This window comes from Vulpes lagopus, chromosome 17 (genome assembly GCF_018345385.1).
Source record: "Vulpes lagopus strain Blue_001 chromosome 17, ASM1834538v1, whole genome shotgun sequence".
Taxonomy (NCBI): Eukaryota; Metazoa; Chordata; class Mammalia; order Carnivora; family Canidae; genus Vulpes; species Vulpes lagopus.
Window position 1 is genome coordinate 23,738,730 of NC_054840.1, and position 20,525 is coordinate 23,759,254.

The 20,525-nt window shown below is 37.9% G+C and overlaps 1 protein-coding gene across 2 annotated transcripts in view; it reads left to right on the forward strand.

Annotated features, from left to right (window-relative positions):
• Positions 1–20,525, forward strand: part of IGF2BP2 (insulin like growth factor 2 mRNA binding protein 2) — a 154,216-nt gene that overhangs the window by 119,421 nt on the left and 14,270 nt on the right. Inside the window, exons 6-10 of one of the 2 annotated variants that reach the window (XM_041731890.1) lie at positions 91–363; positions 2,249–2,383; positions 10,679–10,801; positions 11,156–11,291; positions 13,724–13,852. In XM_041731890.1, the coding sequence (XP_041587824.1) occupies positions 91–363; positions 2,249–2,383; positions 10,679–10,801; positions 11,156–11,291; positions 13,724–13,852 (796 nt within the window). The remainder of the gene's footprint in view (positions 1–90; positions 364–2,248; positions 2,384–10,678; positions 10,802–11,155; positions 11,292–13,723; positions 13,853–20,525) is intronic. The other variant, XM_041731891.1, reaches the window with a different exon arrangement.

Consider the following 20,525-nt stretch of genomic DNA (forward strand, 5'->3'; position numbering starts at 1 on the left):
CTAGTAAACTAGACTGAATGAACCTATCCCCTGGCCTGAGGGTCGTCCTCTTTGACATCACTCTCTAACAAAGCTCACCTGCTCCTGCAGAGCCATCGAGAAGCTAAGCGGGCATCAGTTTGAGAACTACTCCTTCAAGATTTCCTACATCCCGGATGAAGAGGTGAGCTCCCCTACGCCCCCTCAGCGAGCCCAGCGTGGGGACCACTCTTCCCGGGAGCAAGGCCACGCCCCTGGGGGCTCTTCTCAGGCCAGACAGATTGATTTCCCGCTGCGGATCCTGGTCCCCACCCAGTTTGTTGGTGCCATCATCGGAAAAGAGGGCTTGACCATAAAGAACATCACTAAGCAGACCCAGTCCCGGTACGTGCCTCCGGGGCTTCCTTTGCTTCCTTCTGACAGGCTCCTGAATGCTGGTGGGTCCCAGTCATCCTCAGGTGGCTGTTGCTTGCATCAGCAGTGGGGGGGGTAGGGTTGCTGTGCTGTATGGGATGGTAGCTTCTTAAAATAGAACTAACCAACTAACAAAGCTTGGGATTTAATGTGCTCTTCTGCCAGTAGCCTAAAGGTCACACCCTGAAATACTAAAGTTTCATAAAGAAGGTACAAATGACTTAACAGCTGAGAATTGTTCTCATAAGCTTACTTATGCTTGTGAGTACATCAATTTCTAAAACATTAGACGGATGGGGCTGAGTTTTGTGGGATCCCAGAAACCACTTATCTTAGTTCTTACCTCCTGTCTTGAGTTGGAGCCCTGAGTCATAGTCATCCTTGGAGATCACTTAGGTGATCTCATAATTAGCTACGTAAAAGAAGTGAATAGGTCTGCTATATTGATCAAGAAATGAAGTACATTAACCTTATGTTTAATTTCTAAGGAGATTGAATAGGAGTAGTAGTTGTAGGGGGTAGTAGGAATTGTAGTGGATAAAATGACCTGTGGGATTGTTGGTTTTTGAATGTTCTTAAGAACACAGCATGATGCAATGAAGAAAGCACAGGACACAAAGACCCATATTCAGGATTTACCATTTAATGGCTCTATGATCTTAGGAAAAAATTAACTTCCCAGAGTGTCAACTTTGTTCCATAAACCAGGATTATTGTTAGAATTAGGACAGTCAGGCAGATTGAAAGAAATAATTGCTGTGAAAGCACTTAAATTGCAAAACACCAAGTTGCTGACAAACAGGGGTTATTTACATGCCTAGCACATTTTTTTCACGTCATTCATTGAGTGTCTTGTAACCTGAAAGAGAAAACACTATTTTCTTCAAAGTGTCTGAGTTACTGCCAAATAATGGGCACTTATATGTATGAGTCCCAGAGTTCATGGTCATAGCAGTGAAATGATGAGCCAGTAGAGGAGGGAAGTCCTGTCTGCTGTTCCATTTATTTTAAAATCAGCTCTTTTCTCCCCTCCAAGTTTGCTTCACTGCAAAAGTGATTTTTAGTTATGTCTTTTTGTTCCAAAAATTTCTTAAAGTGGCTTTAAAAATGCAACAAGTTTAAAGAGAAGTGAAGTTTAGTTCTCAAAGTATGTGCCCAATTTTTGCAAATAGGCCAAAGACTTGGATCTTGGCTTTCTAACAGCCAAAGCAAAAAGGGATACAATCAATTATGTGATTTTCAAAAATAACAAAAATAAGTAGGGCCACAACTACCCTAAGAAGTCTGATAAAGTCATCAAGTTTTTGAGCCATTAGTTTTAAGAGCCTGGAAGAAGGCAGGCTGCCAGTGGCAAGAAAACCAAAAACTTCAGCAGAGAGGGCATTCCTCTGTTTTTAATCCACACTCAAATATATAAAGCTTGCTTGAATTTGGTGTTTGGATTTGGATTAACATATGGCTTTTAAAAGCTACAATCAGTTCAGAAACTGGCACCATGCCAGTGTGCAGTGTTACCCCACTCACTTTACCCTTCGCTTCTATGATCATTTGAAAGACTACACAAAATACTTCATTTGCCAAACTGGCTTCATTACCAAGTTGGCTTGGTGCCTTTGTCCCACAGCACTCCGGCAAGAAATATTCCCTTCTAAATGGAACTGCAAAGAATTCAAGTTTGGCACAAGACCTCCTGCACTGCTTGCCGCCGTCTTGAAGAATGGCATTGGTTGCAAACGTGCTAATGACACTTCATTGTCTGTGTCCTTGCTGTATGTTGGCCCGTGAGATGCTTTCTCGGGACTAGGATCCTGTCCCAGAGGACGTTGTGTTATGGCTCCTGATTCTTTCCCTACAGGGTAGACATCCATAGAAAGGAGAACTCTGGGGCTGCAGAGAAGCCTGTCACCATCCATGCCACCCCAGAGGGGACCTCTGAAGCATGCCGCATGATTCTTGAAATCATGCAGAAAGAGGCTGATGAGACCAAACTGTAAGTGTGCATATGATGCCCAGATCACTTAACAGAGAACAGAGTAAGTTCTCATTGACTTAACACAGAAATTTTTTAAAACCTTTAATTCTATTACTCGATATAGGGAGCAGGGGACAGATTATTTTTAAGAAATTTGTTCCTTAGGAGACAAAAGGAAAGGATCTATTTCTAAAGGAAATAGATCTTTTATGTTTATGACATGACTGTTTCTCCACTTTCATGTTTCTTTTGGTCATCTGAATGGTTCCATCACTCATTACTAAGAATTAACTGGTAGAAACATATAGATACCTGCTTCTAAGGCCATGCAATGATGGAAATAATTGTGTATCTGCACTGTTCAATATGATAGCCATTAGCCATATATTGCTATTGAGTACTTGAAATGTGGCCACTGCCTTGGAGGAGCTAAATATTTTATTTTCATTCATTCAAATTTAAATAGTCACATTTATGGCTAATGGCTATCATACTGGACAGATTTGCATGGAATGTATGTTGTCATCGAAGCCATCATTTATTGTTCTGGAAAAGGTTTTTACCACCATGTTGCACTCTTAAATTTTCCTTAAGTAGGAGAAACTGCTATCCAAGTAGCTACTTTACTCTTCTTTCATTTCCTTCCCTCCTTTTCTTTTTTTACAAAATACTTCTTAGGATTCCTGAGTGTTGTACCAATTCAAATGATACATTTCTTACTATACCCATTGACTTTGTGTTATAAATGAATTAGTGATAATGGAATAGATGATAAAAGGAGTTCCCCTGTCAGTTTGGCAAAAATCCACTTAATGGGTAGTGGCAGCAGTTTTATAGAGAAGCAGTGAGGGATGAATCAAATATAAAATTAACTTAGCAAATAATGTCAAATAAGAGTGTTCTAAAACCAAGAAGATTAAAAGAAAAATAAAAAATAAAACCAAGAAGATGAAAGTAGTCCTTAAAAGCAAAACATTGCAAATCTATTCTCATATTTCATAAATGACTCTAACTTATGAATTTATTACTTATGAATTATTCTATTTGAGGCCTTTGAAACCTCCCAAATGCCATGGCTTAATTTGAATAAGCTCCTCCCTCAACCAAGCTATTGAGAACTTTATAAAATAACACCCTTCCTGGTCCTTCAGCCTCAGGACAAGCAATTTCAAATATTCTAAATAATCCAAAAGACTGATGTGTAAATTAAATTCTTGAGTTTTCACGTAGGGCCAACATAGAGGTTAAATATCTCTGAAATCAGTTTTTTTCAGTGCAGCACTGTGCTAAGTGCTGTGCTACTGCCATAAACAGGACCCAGACCCTACTTTCATGGAGCTAATGATCCAGTGGGAGAGATATTCACTAAACAAATACTTACACCAGGAGGTCATCAAGCACAGCCATGAGACATGTGAGAGTCGAAAATAACTGCATGTAAGTGAAGGACCATCATCAAGGTTTTAGGAGAGCAGGAAGACATTTGGGGGATTCAGAGAAGACTTCTTTCTCCCTGATAAGTGATGTTTCAGCTGAGTCCTGAGGGGGATGAGCAGGAGGTTAGAGGATGTAGAAGAATAATCCTAAATTTTCTTTTATACTCATTTATCAAGCACTTATTAAGCACCTACCATGTGCTGGGCAGTATTCTATGTGAACAAAGCCTACAAAAACCCTCCCCTCTGAAAGTTCCATTCTAGTGGTGTTTCTTCAAGTGTCTGTGTATAGTAGGAATGCATGTTAGATTGCTTTTGGTCCTAACTAGCAGAAAACATATAACAAGTCACTTAAGCAATAAGAAACTATTATTCTGTCACATAACAAGAAGTCCTGAGGTGGATGACTCCAAGGTCAATTGAATCACAGACTCAAACCTACCACCTTTCTTTCTGTTCTGTCTTCCTTGGGATGTCTGATACTGGCCTGGTGATGATAGGATGGTTATAGTGATTTCAGACCTTCTGCCCCCACATAAAAATATTCAAAAGTTGAAAGAGAGGGCATCCTTGTTCCTCCTTTTTTGAACTTTTTTTTTTTCTGGTAAAAAACACAAAACAAAATTTATCATCCTAACCGTGTTTTTTGTTGAGGTATAATTGACATGTAATACTATATTTGTTTGAGGTGTACAACAAAATTATTGGATATTTGTATATATTGTGAAATCATCACCACAATAAGTCTAGCTAATATGTTCATAGTTATTTTTTTTCTTGTGACAAGGACTTAAGATTTGCTCACTTAGAGACTTTCATATATTCAGTATAGTATTATCAGCTATAATCACCATGCTGTTCATTATATCTCATGACTTACTTATTTTATATGGAAGTTTTTTTTTAAGATATTTTTATTTATTTATTAGAGACACACAGAGAGAGAGACAGGGAGAGGGAGAAGCAGGCTCCATGCAGGGAGCCTGATGCAGGACTCGATCCTGAGTCTCCAGGATCATGCCCTGGGCTGAAGGCGGTGCTAAACTGCTAAGCCACCTGGGCTGCCCTATATGGAAGTTTGTAAGTTTGACTCTCTTCACACATTTTGCACACACATCTCACCCCTCACACACCTCTGGCAACCATTAATCTGTTCTCCGTATCTATGAGCTTGTTTCATTTTAGATTCCACATGTAAATGAGATTATGCAGTATTTGTGTTTCTCTGATTTATTTTACTTACCCATTTTTAAGTTTACAGTTCAATAATATAGTCACATTATTGTAAAAACAGATTTCCAAAACCTTTCATCTTGCAAAACTGAAACTCTATACCCACTGAACAACTCTCCTTTTCTCTCTCCCTCTAACCTTCAGTAGCTAAAATTTTACGTTCTGTTTCTGTGAATTTGACTGCTTTAGAGACTGCATATAAGTGGAATCATACAGTATTTTGTCTTTTTGTGACTGGCTTATTTCGCTTAGCATAATGTCTTCAAGATTCATCCATGTTGTAGCATGCAGCAGGACTTGCTTCCTTTTTAAAACTGAATAATATTCCTTTGTGTGCATATATCACATTTTGTATAGTCATCCATTGATGTACATTTGGGTTGTTTTCACCTTCTGGCTATTGTGAATAGTACTGTTATGAACATGGGTGTACAAATATCTCTTCAAGATCCTGCTTTTAATTCTTTTGGATATATACCCAGAAGTGAGATTACTGGATCATGATAGTTTTATTCAATTTTTTGAGGAATCTCCATATTATTGTTTTCCATAGCAATGATATCATTTTATAGTATCACCAACAGTACACAAGGGATCCAATTTCTCCACATCCTCACCAGTCCTTGCTATTTTCTGTTATTTGGTAGTAGCCAAACTAATGGATGTGTGGTAATAATTTGTGTTCATAGTATCTCAGATTATTTGCATTTCTATGATAGTTGGTGATATTGAGCATCTTTTCATGTGCTTATTGGCCATCTGTATATCATCTTTGGAGAGTATCTAATTTATGCCTATTTTTAAAATGGGTTGTCTGATTTTTTTTGTTGTTGAATTGTAGGAGTTCTTTATATATTCTGGATATTAATCCTTTATGATTAGTGGTACATGATTTGCAGATATTTACTTCTTTTCCCTAGGTTACCTTTCCACTCTGTTGACCATGTCCTTTGATGCACAAAACTTTTTAAATTTGATGTTGAATTTGTCTATTTTGGTGTTTGTTGCCTTTGCTTTTGATGTCTCATTGCTAAGCCTGATGTCATGAAGCTTTCCCCTATTTTCTTCTAGGACAATTATAGTGTTAGGTTTTACATTTAGGTCTTTATTCCATTTTGAGGTAATTTTTGTATGTGGGCTAAAATAAGGGTCTAGCTTCATTCTTTTGCATGTGGATATCCAGTTTTCCCAGCACCATTTGTTGAAGGCTGTCCTTTTCCCCATTGTGTTATCTGGGCACCCTTGTCAAAGATCATTTGATCATATATGCAAGCGTTTATTTCTGGAATCACTATTCTGTACCATTGGTTTATTTATCTGCCTTGATGCCACTGCCATACTGTCTTAATTACTGTAGCCTTGTAACAGGTTTTGAAATCAGGAGGTATGAGTTCTCGAGCTTTGTTCTTTTTCAAAATTGTTTTAACTGTTCAGGGTCCCTTGAGATTTCAGATGAATTATTTCTGCAAAAGATGCCATTGGGAATTTGATAGGGATTGCACTGAATCTGTAGATCACTTTGGGTAGTATGGACATCCAAACAATATTAAGTCTTTCAGTTCACGAACATGGGATGTCTTTCCATTTATTTTTGTCTTCTCTCATTTCTTTCACCAGTCCTATGTAGTTTTTTAGCATATAAATCTTTTATCTCCTTGGTTACGTTTATTCCTAAGTATTTTATTCTTTAAGACACTATTGTAAAATGAAAGTGTTTTTTCTTAATTTTCTTTTCAGGTTGTTCATTGTTAGTGTATGGAAACAAACTTGATTTTTGTATGTTGATTTTATATACTGCAACTTTGCTGAATGAGTTTATTCTAACAGGTTTTTTTGTGTGTGGAATCTTTAGAGTTTTCTTCATATCACATCATATTATCTGCAAACAGAAGATAATTTACTTCTTCCTTTTCAATTTCAATGCTTTTTATTTCTTTTTCTTACCTAATTGCCCTAACTAGCATTCTAGCTAGCACTTCCAATACTAAGTTGAATAGAAATGGTGAATGTGGGTATCCTTCTCTTGTTCCAGATCTTAGGAGAAGCTTACAGTCTTTCACTATTGAATATGATATTCACTGTGGGCTTTTCACAAAAGGCCTTTGTTTTATTAAGGTAGTTTCATTGTATTTCTAGATTGTTGACTGTTTTTATCATAAAAGGGTGCTAAATTTTTGTCAAATGCTTTTTTCTGCATCAATTCAGATGATCATGTGGTTTTTTACCTTTATTCTATTAATGTATATTACATTGATTTTTATATGTTGAACCACCCTTACATTCCAGAAGCACATCCTACTTGGTCATAATGTATTGTCCTTTTATTTTTTATTTTTTTATTTTTATTTTTTTGTATTGTCCTTTTAATGTAAAATGCTTTTGAATTCATTTTCTTGTATTTTGTTGAGGACTTTTGTATCAATATTTATCAAGGATATTGGACTGTAGTTTTCTTTTATCGAAGTGTCTTTGTCTAGCTTGGTATTAGAGTAAAGCCGGTCTCATAGAATGAGCTTAGAAATGTTCCCTCTTCTTCAATTTTTTTGGAAGAATTGGTATTAATTCTTTAAATGTTTGGTAGAATTCTCCAGGGAAGCCATCTGATTCTGGGCTTTTTTGTTGGGAAGTTTTTAAGTACTGAATCAATCTCCTTACTTATTAATTGGTCTGTTCAGATTTTCTTTTCAAGATTTAGTATTAGTAGGTTGTGTGTTTCTGGGAATTTATCTACTTCTTCTAGTTATCTCTTTGTTGATGTATGCGTGTTCATGGTATTCTCTTGTAATCATGCTTATCTCTGTAACATCAGTTGCAGCATCCCCTGTTTCACTTCTGATTTTATATATTTGAGTGTTCTTTCTTTGCTTTAATCTAGATATTTATTAATTTTGTTGATCTTGTCAAAAACCAATTTTTAGTTGTTTTTTTTGTTTTGTTTTGTTTTTCTCTCCTCTATTTTGTTTATCTTTGCTCTGATCTTTATCGTTTCCTTCCTTATTAATCCAGCTTTGGATTTAGTTTATTCTTTTTCTAATTCCTTGAGTTTAAAGTTGTCAATTTGAGATCTTTCATTGTTTGTTTGTTTTTTAATCCATTCAGCCAATCCACATCTTTTGGATTGGGAACTTAAATTCTTTTACACTTAACGTAATTAATTATTAATAGGGAAAGACTTCCTATTGCCATTTTGTTGTTTTCTAAATGTCTTGTAGCTTTATTGTCCCTCCTTTTCTCTTTTACTGCTTTCTTTAGTGTATTTTTTTACTTTGTTCTTTGCTTTTTGGTTTTTATAGTGATACGTGTTAAGTCTCTTTTCATTTCCTTTTATGTATATCTATAATTTCTTCATAGTTACCATTGCAATTACATAAAACATCTTAAAGATACAGCATTCTATTTTAAACTGATAGCAATTTAACTTTAATCATATCCAAAAACTCTGCTCTTTTACAATTCTACACCCTACTTTGTTACTGATGTCACAAATTGCTCTTTATATATTTTATACCTATTAATAGATTTATCTTTTTAAAAAATGTTTTTGTCATTTAAATTCTGTGCATCAAAATTATTATAGTACAGGTATTGTATTTGTATTTACATTTACTAGAGAACCTTGTATTTTCATATGGCTTTGTGTTGCTATCCACTGTCCCTTCATTTCCATTAAATGATTCCTTTTAGCATTTCTTGTAGAGCAAGCCTAATAATAATGATCTCCCTTATTAGCTTTTGTTTATCTAGGAAAGTCTTAATATCTCCTTCATTTTCACAGGATACTTTTGCCAGATAACAATATTCTTGGTTGATGTGTTTTTCTTTCAGCATTTTGAACATTTCATCCCACTGCCTTCTGGCCTGTAAAGTTTCTGCTGAGAGGGCAGCCTGAGTGGCTTGGCGGTTTAGGGCCTGCCTTCAGCCCAGGGCCTGATCTTGGAGACCTGGGATCTAGTCTCACATCGGGCTCCCTGCCATGGAGCCTGCTTCTCCCTCTGCCTGTGTCTCTGCCTCTCTCTCTTTCTCTCTGTGTCTCATGAATAAACAAAATGTTTAAAAAAAAGTTTCTGCTGAGAAATCTGCTGATAATCTTATGCAAACTCTCTTGTTTGTGAATAATCACTTTTCTCTTGCTGCTTTGAAGATTCTCTCTTTGTCTTTGCTTTTGGACAATTGGATTATAATGTGTCTCAGTGTGGTTCTCCTTGGTTTGTCCCATTTGGAGTTCTTTGAGTTTCTTGAATCTACATGTCCATTTCTTTCCTGAGATTTGGGAACTTTTTTGCTGTTATTTCTTCAAATGAGCTCTCTGCCCTTTCTCTTTCTTCCTTCTGGGATTTGCATGAGTTTATTAGTCCACTTGATCCTGACCCATAAATTTCTTAGCCTTTGTGCTTTGTGGGGGCTTTTTTCTTTTTTCTACTTTTACTTGATGATTTCAAATGACCAGTCTTCAAGTGTGCTTGTTCTTTCTTCTGCCTGTCAGATTTGCTTTAATGAATTTTGGTTCAGGTATTACATTTTTTAGTTCCATTATTGTTTTTTATAGTTTCTCTGTTGATATCCTCATTTTGTTCACTCATGGTTTTCCTGATTTTGTTTAGTTGTCTCTCTGTTCTCTTTTAGGTCATTGAGTGTCTTAATGACATTTGTAAATTCTTTGTCAGCTCATGGATCTGCATTTCTTTAGGGATGGTTTCTGGAGTTATATTTTGATCCTTTGATTAGCACATATTTCCCCATTTCTTTGTATGTCTCTTAATGTTTTGCTAGGATTGGGACATTTATAAAAAACAACCATCTTACTTACCCGCCCTGTTGGAGGTGTTAGGGCCTCTCAAACCTCTTCTGACCTTTCTCCCCCTGACTTCTGACTATGGAACTGCAGCTCTAACATACTGCTCACCTTGATTTTCAGCAGCTTCTAAAACACTGGCGCCCTTCTCTTCAGTGCTTCAAGTGAAGCAAGGCAGAAACCAATCCCTCGGGCAGCTCCCAAATAAGCTAGAATGTTGGATATATGGTCTAATCTTTTGTTTACATCCCATGGGAGGATCCCTGGTATGGGAGATTTCCTCCCATTTGCTCCTTGCTATGCTGCATAGGAGAAGGAGCAAGAGTAGCCACACCAAACACTGCAGATTTTCCCACCTCTTTTACTGGAGTCTTTTCTTGGCTTTATCATGACCAGGGTACCATAGTTTCTCAACTGAGCTCTGGAGTTCTCACAGAGGTATTTCAGTCTCTCTGTGGTTGTTAATTTGGTTATCTCTGTGGGGTTAGGAGGGCCTGTAGCATCCTAGTGTGTCATCCGGGGCTGATAAACTCCCTTGTCTTTTTTAAGAGCAAGAAAAACCTTCCTAAAGTCATGCGGGACTTCTCCTCATAGCTCATTGGCCAGATTTGCCTCCTAGACCCACTTCCAGGCAGTCTCAACAAGGGAATAAAATTACCATGATTTGGCTTGTGTTAATCAGAATCCATGCACCGGGGTTGGTGAAGGAACAAGCCTCACCTACAACCCATAGCCACTTGGTACCTGAACAAAATGGCTTATGTTTGTAAAGGGAAAAAAGTGGTTTAATAGCTCTTAGGAGGCAACCAATATGTCCACTTTAAGTGTTAAATTATTGTTTGTCTCTTTTAGAGCTGAAGAGATTCCTCTGAAAATCTTGGCCCACAATGGCTTAGTTGGAAGACTGATTGGAAAAGAAGGCAGAAATTTGAAGAAAATTGAACATGAGACGGGGACCAAGATAACAATCTCATCGTAAGCCACCCATTCCGGTTTAATTGTGCCCAAAATGGAGAACTTGAGCATTTTGATATGCCCAGCTCCTTCATCTGCCTTTCCTTAAAATGGGATTATAATCATAAGTGATGTAATTCTCTCCAACACCATCAAAACAACTGCATAGTTACCAGTCAGACATTTTCTGCTATGGATATGAGCTAAGTCACCTCTAAGATTTGAAATAAAATGACAAGTATTTGATACAACACTGTGTGGTGAGGGAACCCAGTTTTCTCCCCATGTCCTCCACCAAGACTTGTTTGTGATCCTTCTGGGATTTTATTTTTCCTTTTGAAAAAAGGAAATCTCTCTTTTTTTCCCGGTGGCCAGCTTGCAGGATTTGAGCATATACAACCCTGAAAGAACCATCACTGTGAAGGGCACAGTCGAGGCCTGTGCCAATGCAGAGGTAGAGATTATGAAGAAGCTCCGTGAGGCCTTTGAAAATGATATGCTGGCTGTTAATGTAAGTGCCGAGTGCTTTCTTCTCTACTGGTTTTTACATGTGTTTTCAGGCAGGACACAAGCTTCTCTAAGAATAGTTGTCATTCAGCGAGTGAGGAAGTGCCTTAGAATAGATATGTGGAGTTATTCCTGCCTTCTTGGGGCAAGAGCATTAAAACAAGCAGGAAACCAACTAGTGGATTGTGATAAATGTACTGGATAAAAAATAGTGTGAAGCTATTAAAATCATAACTTTGAAGATTATAAAATGAAGAATTGCTTATGATATAATGTTAATTAAGAAAAGAGCATATAGAAGTATATTTAGTTCAGGTTATGGTTATGTAAAATAGTATGGAGCAAAATGACAGGAAGGCTGCATACAAAAATAAAAACAGCTGGTATGCTAGGAAAGAGATTTTTTTCTACTTTACAAACTTTCTGTAATATTGTCCTGTTACTTTCTAAATTTAAAAATATATACTTTAAAATTAAACTCTGATTTTCATCCCTTGCTTACTGATCTGCACGTCTAGTCACCCAATAAATGTTGTCAACCACCTTGGCTCTCACTGATGCTTTCAGCGATGTCCGGATTTGGGCATGTCCTTTCTGTTATTGCTAACTAATTCTCACTTTATAATGGGGAGGCACTGGTCTGACATTCAAAAATCTTAAAAATATTTGTCTATCAGCAAAGCCCAAGCCCCACTCAGAGGTGTAATTTTTTCATTTTTTATTATAATGATTTTCTAACCTAAACAAAAGAGGAAGGGATCTTGTAATTAGTCTTCATATGCCTATAAACAGACTTGTACCATTATCAGCCCCCGACCTGTTTTGTTTCATCTGGACCTCCATCTGCTTTCCCACCCTCCTTGAATGACTTTGAAGCAAATCTCAGACCTGGTAATATTTCACAGAGGAGTAAATATTGACAAAGAGCTCTGTAGGCTAAACCCAGTGCCGTCAGTGCAGCTCTTTCTAAGGACCCTCCTCTTCAGGCCAGAACACTACCCCTACCTCTCCCCAGCACCGCCCCCCCTCCCCACCCCCCACTGTAGCAGCACACATCATGTGATAACTGTGGAGCATGATGAGGACAGGATTGTATTGTCACCTCCCTGTTTGTGTATATTTGTCTGTGGAAATATCCTCAGATGATCTCATTTTCTTTTTTTGGGCTCTTGACATCGTATGATAAATATCTCTTCTGTGAATACCCAGAAAAGCTACAGAAGGGTCTGTGTGCTCCACATACCTCCACTTGAGCGCATCGCTTAGATTCATCCATGTCTGTAGCAAAGTCATTTGTTGATAGATGATTGTTGATAGATAACAAAATTATTGTATCTTAGCTATCAGATGAGTTAAAGGTTAAATATCCCAGCTCTCCTACTCCAAACATCCTAAGAGAAGGCAAGATAATGGATGACCTTTGTCACAATAAGAACATAGAAAATGTTAGAGACCCACTTGGTGTTCAAGGAGACAGAGGTAGGGGCAGGGAGGACACAGGTCAGGGGATGACATCCCTCTGCCTCTGACAGGGCTGTGCAGTTCAAACTCACCCCAGCCTAGGTGAGCATCCCGTGTTTAAATGTGAAATGACCAAGCAGGTGAGAGGATCACAACACTGGCAACCAAATGGTGAAAAATTCGAAGTTGTGAACCATCCTGAACCTGGAGAATGGTGTTTACATGTGTGGTATCCTAGTGAAAGGTCTGATCTTTCTCTGGATAGAGTTGGAAAAAACCTGTTAACCCAATATATTTTAAACATGCGTTCTACAAGTATTTATTGAGTACTTACTATATACCAGGCACTGAGCACACAACACTAAGTAAAACAGTCTCCATCCTCAAGGAAATTATGGTCTAAAAGGGAAGAGGCAACTACACAGGCAATGTGAATACTGTATGATGATACTTTGAATATTATTTGAAGGAAACACAGGAATATTGGTGGGGGGTGCAAAGAAAACGCACTGGAGCAGAGACCTTTGGGGTGAGAGAAGGTTTCCTGCCTGAAGGGGACATCTAAGCTCAGGTAAAACCCACATGAAGAGTACGACTTAGCCAGGTGAAGAGGAAGAGAAGCACATTCCTTACATGATGGATAATGTGTGCAGGGGCCCAGCAGTGAGAGAGGAGCAGAACTGGGCAGGGTGGGGATCAGGGGTCAGCAGGAGAGAGGGTGCAGTGGCCTGGGTCCCCCAGAGGAGCCTAGTTGGCTGTGTTACGATGTGTAGACACTCTTGAAAAAGCTTTGAAGGAATGCCATCGTCAGCTTGAGGTTTGGAGAGCCCACCCCAGCAGCGGGGTGGTCCATGAGGCAGGGCAGAGCGGATCAGGAGGCACTGGTGCCAAACAGACAAGAGATGGAGATTGACCCAGGCAAGCTGGGCCTCTCTGGTCTCCTCCCCTCATCTTTTTCTCCATTTCTGTTCCCAGCAACAAGCCAATCTGATCCCGGGGTTGAACCTCAGCGCACTTGGCATCTTTTCAACAGGACTATCCGTGCTGCCTCCACCAGCAGGGCCCCGAGGAGCTCCCCCCGCTCCCCCTTACCACCCTTTCGCTGTAAGTAGCTCAGCATCTAGAGGTTTGCTCATGCTCTGGGCACCCCCAGGCGGCAGCATTACTCTGCTATGTTGAATGAGAGCTAAAGCTTTAATTTGGAGGCCATAATCATAAGTGATTGTAGGATAAATCCAACATTTCTTGGGACTTCTTCCTAATGGACAGATAAATATTATTAAACCATCCTCTGAATATGTGCTCTTACACAGTATATGGCATACCTAGGAAAGAAACTACAGTGCTAGCAAATTCACTAACTAGAAGTCTATTTGTTTATAAAAAGAAGATCTGAAAAAAAAAAAAAAAAAAGAAGATCTGTTAGCTCAAATAAGAATCTTCATGAGTATTGTTCATATAAATGAAATAATAGGGTACCAGGATGGCTCTTTCATATATATATACATATCTCACCTGTGTCTATAACTCAAATGCATCATATTTTATTAATAGGCAGTTTTCAAAAGAAAATAATACACAGCGTTTGTTTCTAAACACTTTGCACAATGCCTGGCATTTAGTAGGTTCTCAATAAGTATTTATTATTTGAGTCATAGTTAATAACAAAAGAAATGTGAATGTTTTGAGTTTTCTAATTGTTGCTTCCAAATACAAGCATTATAGATCAATACGTTGTCAAATTTGGGTTCAGGATATTTGACAGCTTATTGTTTTTCACTCCTAATTCTTTTCTATACATATTGCTTATTTTTTAAGCAAACTTTCTTTCCTCCAATGTTTGTACTGTTTTAATTGTTCGTCAACCTAATTCTTTGCAAACAACCTAATTACTGTAGCAAACACTCCTTTCTTCTGAGATGTGGTCTCTGGTGTAGGCATTGCTGTATGAGAATTCCTAGTAGCTTTTTGAGTTATCTGTAGAAACGAGATAAAGCCACTGTGCCCTATACTAAAACCAGAAGAGAAGCTGTTAGCTATCATGTGATAGCAGAATATTTTCTAAACTTGAAAATAAATTTTGACAGTTAGAAAGTTTCCTTTCATCTGAGATTTTTACTACAACAGTAAGATAACCATTTTACTAAAATAAGTTCTTCATAAAATAGATTTTACTTTCTTTATAAAGCTAAAAGCCGTGAACTTCTGATCTTGATCCCATAGACCAAGAGTAAATTCTAATCCAGAACACATAGTTGCCCCAACTGTCTGCGACAATATGGTTTCCTGGGGTAGGGATCAGACATCTCCCTGAGGTAGCTGCGAAAGTGCAGGACATGGAGGTGGCCCTGACTTCCTGCCTGTGTGGGACCTAGGACTGGCCCCTAAAGCCACACTTAGAGAATCTGAGGAGGATAGGGTAGGATGGGAGTGGTGGGCATGCTTTAAATACTTGTTTTCCTGTCATGTAGACTTTCAGATTTCCAGGAACCTCTAGGGTATTTCTTTGCTTTTATGCATCACAAGCTAGTACTTTTGCTCTTGGCATCCAAAGGTCAGGAAGTCTCTGTACCTCCTCGTAGCTAGCTTACACATGCCAGGTTGGTCTCTGACCTCTGAAGCTTTGGAAGCATATGTGTATGTATGAAAACTTATTCTTTATTATTTTCTGGTTAATGAAAGTAATATATGCATTGTATTTAAGAAGCAAATAATACAGAATTGTAGAAAGTGCAAGTTGTTTCTCAATGTCGAAATAACCAGTGTTTGCATGTATATGGGTGTATATGTGTATACAATTTATATATATGCATATATATAACATATATTTAATATATATATATTTAAATTTTTCACTCTGCTGTGGAAATCCTTGTATATACATCTTGGTTCTTTTTTTTTTTTTAAGATTTATTTATTTATTTATTCATGAGAGACACACAGAGAGAGAGAGAGGCAGAGACACAGGCAGAGGGAGAAGCAGGCTCCATGCAGGGAGCCCGATGTGAGACTCGATCCCAGGGCTCCAGGACTACACCCTGGACTGAAGGCAGGCGCCAAACCGCTGAGCCACCCAGGGATCCCCAATCTTGGCTCTTTTATCCAGTTATTTCCTTGGAATAAATTCCTAGAAATAGAATTTCTGAGCCTAAGGATGTATAAATTTTATACATAATGTATTATTATAAAATACATAAATGTTGATACATAATATATAAATTTTTATACATGGGGCAGGTGGTGCAGCGATTTAGCGCCGCCTGCAGCCCAGGGCATGATCCTGGGGACCCTGGATCGAGTCCCACATCGGGCTCTCTGTATCATGCCTGCTTCTCCCTCTGCCTGTGTCTCTGCCTCTCTCTCTCTCTGACTCTATGAATAAATAAATAAAATCTTAAATAAATAAATAAATAAATAAATTTTGATGCATGAAAGATACACTAGTTTTCCTTCCTACCAGTGTGTGACAGAGATTTTTTTCTCCCATACTCTTTATTACTCATGTAATTAATTAGTCCGTAAAATCTAATATTTTAAAATAAACATTTCTTTTGTTATTATGAGGCTCAACAGTTTTATTGGCCATTTTTCCCCTTCTAATGAATTGTCTCTCTGTGTCATTTGCCCATCAGTCTTTTGAGAGGCAGTACAGGTTCTAGAGACTGATTGCATTTGCATCTCTGCACTATCACTTGCTATTTTTAACCTTGGGCAGGTGACTTAACCTATTTGCATCTTGATGACCCTGGTATCATGGGGTTGTTTTAAGGGTTATTAAATAAGTTAAAACCTGCACATAAGGGCAGCCCGGGTGGCTCAGCGGTTTAGCGCCGCCTTCCTCCCAGTGTGTAATCCCGGATCTCCGGGATTGAGTCCCACATCAGGCTCCCTGCGTGGAGCCTGCTTCTCCCTCTGCCTGTGTCTCTGCCCTCCCCCCCCCCCCGTATGTCTCATTAATAAATAATAATAATAATTTTAAAACCTGCACATAATTTCTATGTAAACATAGCTGCTATTGTTATTACCTTTATTTTCCATCTTTTTGTTAATGGTTTGTAACAGCTGACTACATATTAAGGCAATTAGCTGTTTGTCGTGTTGTAAATATTTTCTGTCAGGCTGTCATTTCTCTTTGCCTTATTCATAGTATCTTGTGCCATAATAATTTAAAATACATATATTTTGAACAAGTTGTATAAAGTAAAATGTGGACATTTCCCTTGACCTGCCTTATCTTACACAAATTTTACCCAACAACCACTCCCCAGAAGTATAGCACCTTTATGTTTAAACTTTCAAAAAATTCTATCAGCATATATATGATCATATTATTCAAAACTATATATGTAATAATGTCATACAGAATTCCATGGGTTTTTTGTTGTTTTACTTATTATGAGCATTTTTTCAGAGCTAGACCTAATTCTCTTTAATGGCTACATAGTATTCCATTGTATGAATTTACTATAACTTTCCTTACCAGCACACTATTTTTAGACATTTGTTTTGTTTCCAGATTTTCTCTGCTACATGTAGTATCAAAGTAAATATTCTTATCCATAAGTCTTGGCACAAATGTATATCTGAAAGTAAATTCACTAAGACTGGAATTATTGTATCCAAGGGTATGTGCTAATTTACATTCTCCCAAATTTCCCTTCACCAGAATTCATGTAGAAATTTTTTAAGAAGTAAGGTAGTTAAATCAGTGATGTTTTGTGTGGATTCTGGCCTTTGCTGTCATGCTAAAGAAAAAAGTCTCCCATCCAAGACTGTAAAAATATCCTCCCATGTTTTCTTAAAGTAAGTTTTAGTTGTTGGTTCTTACTTGTATCTGTATCTGTAATCCATAGGGAATTTACTTTGATTAATAGTTTGACAAAAGAGTCTAATTTGATTTTTTCCCAAATGGATAGCCAGGTTTCCTGAAATCATTTTTTGAATGCTATACTATTTTATCACTCAGTTTAAAATTCCAGTTTGTCCTACACTAAATTCCCACTTAATCATCTGCCTGACTCTGTTCCATTCCTCTCTTTGTCTACACTGTAACAATCCTGTCAGTTTTAACAGCAGGATTACTTTTTTCTCAAAGAATGAATTGGAAAGATGACCAACTTTTAATATGCTTTGGAAAATTAAAGAATATGTAGGACTTTTCTGTTTCTTGAAGATTTGATAAGACCTGTCCATAAAACATCTGGGCCACCACCTTTTATTTGCTTCACATAAACTTTTCAGTTTCTTATATGTTTTTTACTTAGTTGTGTTGATTTTTATTTTCCCATGAAAGTATTCATCTCATCTAATTTTCATATGTGTTGGCATAACGTGTACAGAGCAGGCCATTAGCCTTTAAAATCCCCAAACTTGGGATGCCTGGGTGGCTAAGTTGGTTAAGCATCTGCCTTCGGCTCAGGTCATGATCTTGGGGTCCTGAGATAGAGCCCCATGTCCGGCTGTCTGCTTAGTGGGGAATCTGCTGCTTCCTCTCCCTCTGCCTGCCACTCCCCCTGCTTGTGCTCTCTCTCTTTGTCAAATGAATAGATAAATAAATACCCAGACTTGTGTATTACTCTCTTGTAATCCCTAGCGTTGTATATTTGTGTTTTCTCTCTTTTTTATTTTTAAGGTTTTTTTCTTGTTATTTCGTTGTTGTTGTTGTTTTTTTTAAATAAACACTACCCTCAACATGGGGCTTGAACTCACAACCTCAAGATCAAGAGTCTCGTATTCTATGGACAGAGCCCACCAGGGACCCCTCTTTATTTTCTTAATCAAATTTGCTAGGGCTTTGTTTATTCTAAACTTCTAAGAAGTTAATGGTTTCTTTTCCATTATCTTGAAATTGTTTTCCATACTTTGTATTCAGACAGTGTTATCAGAGCATTTCTGATTTTTGTGGCCTTAAGTATAATCAGTTTTTTAATTCATGGGCATTTAGACAGATGTGCCTTCTCTGATGGGCTCAGAGTTGTGTTTATAGCTATAAAAGCGGGGTTCTAATTGGTGGCTCATATCATCTATATAATTGTTTTCATCTGTATGATGTTACATGATGGAAGCACTTTGCTGTTTTCCCGCTATGATTATGGTTTTGTCAAATTCTTTATTGTAACAAAGTTTGTTCAGTGTGTTTAAGTCAGCTCACTCTAGAAATAATCTGGAATTTTATTCAAATTATTAAGCTTGCTTTCTTAATGAATATACAATCTCATAATCTACAGTTTAGGATTAACTATAACTGGTTACTTTGCTCACTGCAGATGGTGTCTTGCGCTGCATATGCTCTCTCCTTTTTTTTTTTTTTTTTTTTGAGTTATTTGGGGCTTTTTTTGTTGTTGTTAGTTTGTCAGGAATACTTCCTTAAACAACCTTTTCCAGAATTAGTACATAAGTAGCATAACTTCTAAACGTTTCTAGATCTGAAAATGCCTTTCTTTTCCCCTCACAAATGAATGAAAGTTCAACTGGCTGTCTAGAAATTGTAGAGTCATAGTTCCTTTAGAACTCTGAAAACAGTACTTTTAGTATTTTGTTTTTCAGATTGGTGTGCTACCAGCCTGATTCTCTTTATTTTGTAGTTAGCTTTTTCTCCTTCTAAGTTTCTTTGCCTTTTTTAATATTTTGCCTTCCCCCATTGGAATTCAGAAATCTGAATCTTAGCTCTTTGGTCTGAAGACTCAGGTTTTTCTTTAGTTCAGGAAGATCTCTTGCTGATGTACTTCATGTTGGTATTCCGTTCCCTCCACTTCCATTTTCTCCTTCCAGAACTCCCATTTTATGGATCATACATCTTCTCTATTCCTGCCCCCCCATTCTTTCATTCATTCATTCATTTAAATTAACTTTGCCAACATATAGTTTAACACCCAGTGCTCATTCCATCAATTTCTTCTCTATTCTCATGTCTGGTTCCTGCTTTTTGTTTTGCACGGGTTGATCTTCCAGTGCACTGTTGGGTTAAAGGAGTGTCTTCTCGGCTATGTATACAGCCTCTGTTGAGTGATTGCTTTCCAAAATCAATCTCAGTCTCTCCTTTATTTTTTTCTCATAGCCGTTTCTTACGCGTAAAGGAACTGTCATCTTGAATTTCACTAAGAAATCAAATGAGACATTTTTTAAAAAAGCTCTTCCTCTTTCTTGAATTAATTCACTGAGGTCATTTGTTTGCCTGTTCATCTTTGCTCCCGTCTTTCATGCTCCTGATTCGCTGTATATATCTAATGAATTTTAATTGTTCATATATTTAAATAAACTCAATAGAGGGTATATTAGAGTCCTTAGGGGAGTTCTTCCATAACATGAGCCATGGGCCTCACCCGAATCCATGAATTTGGAATGTTCCAGGTGGGGGCAGCATTGGTTGTAGTGGTTGAGATCTTGGGCTGCAGAGTCAGCCACAGCTCTGTGCTCAAATCTCAGCTCTGCCTCTTGCTAGCTTAACAATTTCTGGCTTTTGTCAGCTCCTAAGGTTGTCCCTTGACAACACCGAGGTGGACAAGCAGCTATTGTGGGAGGCCATTTGACAAGCTGGAGTAGAACACTGTACCTTCTGAATCTGAGAGACTTCTGTCCATGACATTGACCCCTCTGCCCAAATCCACTCCCTCCCCGCAGGCCCAAGTCCACCTCCCCGGTTCCTAGGGAGAGCATCCACCATCTTTGCAATGTGGCATCAGTCTGTTTTCACACTAAAGTTGTTTCAGTATTTGAACATAATTTGTATGCCTGACTCTCGCCTTGTCCACTACCCATTTCCCAGCCTCACTCTTGC